The following is a 1,650-nucleotide window of genomic DNA, read 5'->3' on the forward strand; positions in this document are numbered from 1 at the left end:
CCGACCTCCAAACAAATTAAGCAAGTGAATTTTAATAGGAAAGTGATTGTAATTGCAAATTAAAGAATTTAGAATTTTATTAAAAACTTTATCGTCTGTGAAGCCAACTAGCTAAGCACTTAGGCTCGCTGTATTTGTTAATTAAATTGAGAAATATAAGTAATAAATTGTAAACTTAAATATGGATGAAATGCAACTTCGTGCAGTGGTCAGTGCCGCCATAAGAGTGGCTACTGAACAGACTAAAAAAGATTTTCAGACTGTGATCGACGAAATGACGGAGAGACTTTCAAGGATAGAGACACCGACGAAAGTGGAAGAGTACCAAGAAATTGCATTTGATTCCAATATTGAATGCAACGTTTCATTAGATGTAGTCAAGTCATTGCCAGAATTTTCTGGTGACCAGACTAGATACGTATCGTGGCGTCGGGCGGCTCATGCCGCTTACAAAATTTTCGAATGCTATCCTGGGAGTTGCAAACACTACCAGACCGTGGCAATTATTCGTAACAAAGTTACCGGGCGTGACCGCCATAACCAACAAAACTGTTATGACTTATAGAAGCCAGCGACACGTGATAGATTCATTGATGGTTAAATATCGTCAAGACGCTTTCAGGGTTTTCATATCCGGTCTTAACAGACCATTATGTGATATCTTGTTTTCATCTAGACCGAAAGACATGCCAACAGCGCTAGCTCTAGCACAGGAATTGGAGTCAAATCAGGCTCGATCCATATTCGCCTCAAAATTTGCTGATAGTAAAAATTCAGATAATCGTGTGAACAGACCAACAAATATCAGGTCCTATCCTACTCCCAATAGCCCTCATTNAAGTGAAATCAGGCTCGATCCATATTCGCCTCAAAATTTGCTGATAGTAAAAATTCAGATAATCGTGTGAACAGACCAACAAATATCAGGTCCTATCCTACTCCCAATAGCCCTCATTTTAGCAGATTAACAAGTGATCAGGCTCAACAAAAAGTTACTCCTATGGAGATTGATCCCAGCCTTTCTAAGCTCAGGCATCCTACCCAACAAGCATTGCCCTTCTCTCGTAATCGCCCGACCTACCCTTCAGGCAGGACTCCATTTGGGAATCCGCTCCCAACCAGTGCCACTGCCACGAATGCAAAGAGACCACACGGTAGCGACCAATTTAATTACAATAAGTTACAACGAATCAATATCCTAAACCAATGCGCGAATGATGACGTTGAAGGAGCCTACACAGATTCTGATGCTTATGACGAAAAGGTGTCAGACGAGGGAGTTTACAATCGTGATGACGTGGTACCGGAGGTACCAAGCGATGAAATAAATTTTTTAGAGTAACGTCCCTGCTACCATACGTTAGCAGGAAGTTCAAAGGAAAACCAGTAAAATTTTTAATCGACACTGGTGCCTCTAAAAACTATGTAAGAGATTGTGATTGGCAGGGTGTAAAAGCGTTAACTTCTCCCTTCTTAGTGAAATCTATTGATGGCACCAATCGCGTTACGCGGAAGTGCACTATTAATATTTTTAACACCAATTCTGAGTTTTTCCTCCTATCCACACTTGAAACATTCGACGGTATAATCGGTTATGACCTTTTACGCAAAATCGGTGCTAACCTTGACGTTAAGAAAGGCGTCCTTTCA

The 1,650-nt window shown here is 40.9% G+C and overlaps 2 protein-coding genes across 4 annotated transcripts in view; both read left to right on the top strand.

Moving 5' to 3' along the window:
* The window catches only part of cyst (rho guanine nucleotide exchange factor 18 cysts), a 151,648-nt gene that overhangs the window by 131,961 nt on the left and 18,037 nt on the right, over positions 1 to 1,650 (top strand). The gene's annotated exons all lie outside the window — the stretch shown is intronic.
* LOC108359449 (uncharacterized) lies at positions 626 to 1,644 on the top strand. Of its 2 annotated transcripts, none has more exons than XM_017611328.1 (2): positions 626 to 795; positions 915 to 1,644. In XM_017611328.1, the coding sequence occupies exons 1-2, from the start codon at positions 687 to 689 to the stop codon at positions 1,340 to 1,342; spliced, it is 537 nt and encodes a 178-aa protein (XP_017466817.1). In that variant the 5' UTR covers positions 626 to 686; the 3' UTR covers positions 1,343 to 1,644. The 2 variants fall into 2 exon arrangements, with proteins under 2 accessions (XP_017466817.1, XP_017466816.1); XM_017611327.1 differs by having other exon boundaries at positions 626 to 731; positions 851 to 1,644.

The sequence above is a fragment of the Rhagoletis zephyria genome, unplaced genomic scaffold (genome assembly GCF_001687245.7).
Source record: "Rhagoletis zephyria isolate East Lansing unplaced genomic scaffold, Rhagoletis_zephyria_1.1 Rzeph_scaffold_00394, whole genome shotgun sequence".
NCBI classification, from domain to species: Eukaryota; Metazoa; Arthropoda; class Insecta; order Diptera; family Tephritidae; genus Rhagoletis; species Rhagoletis zephyria.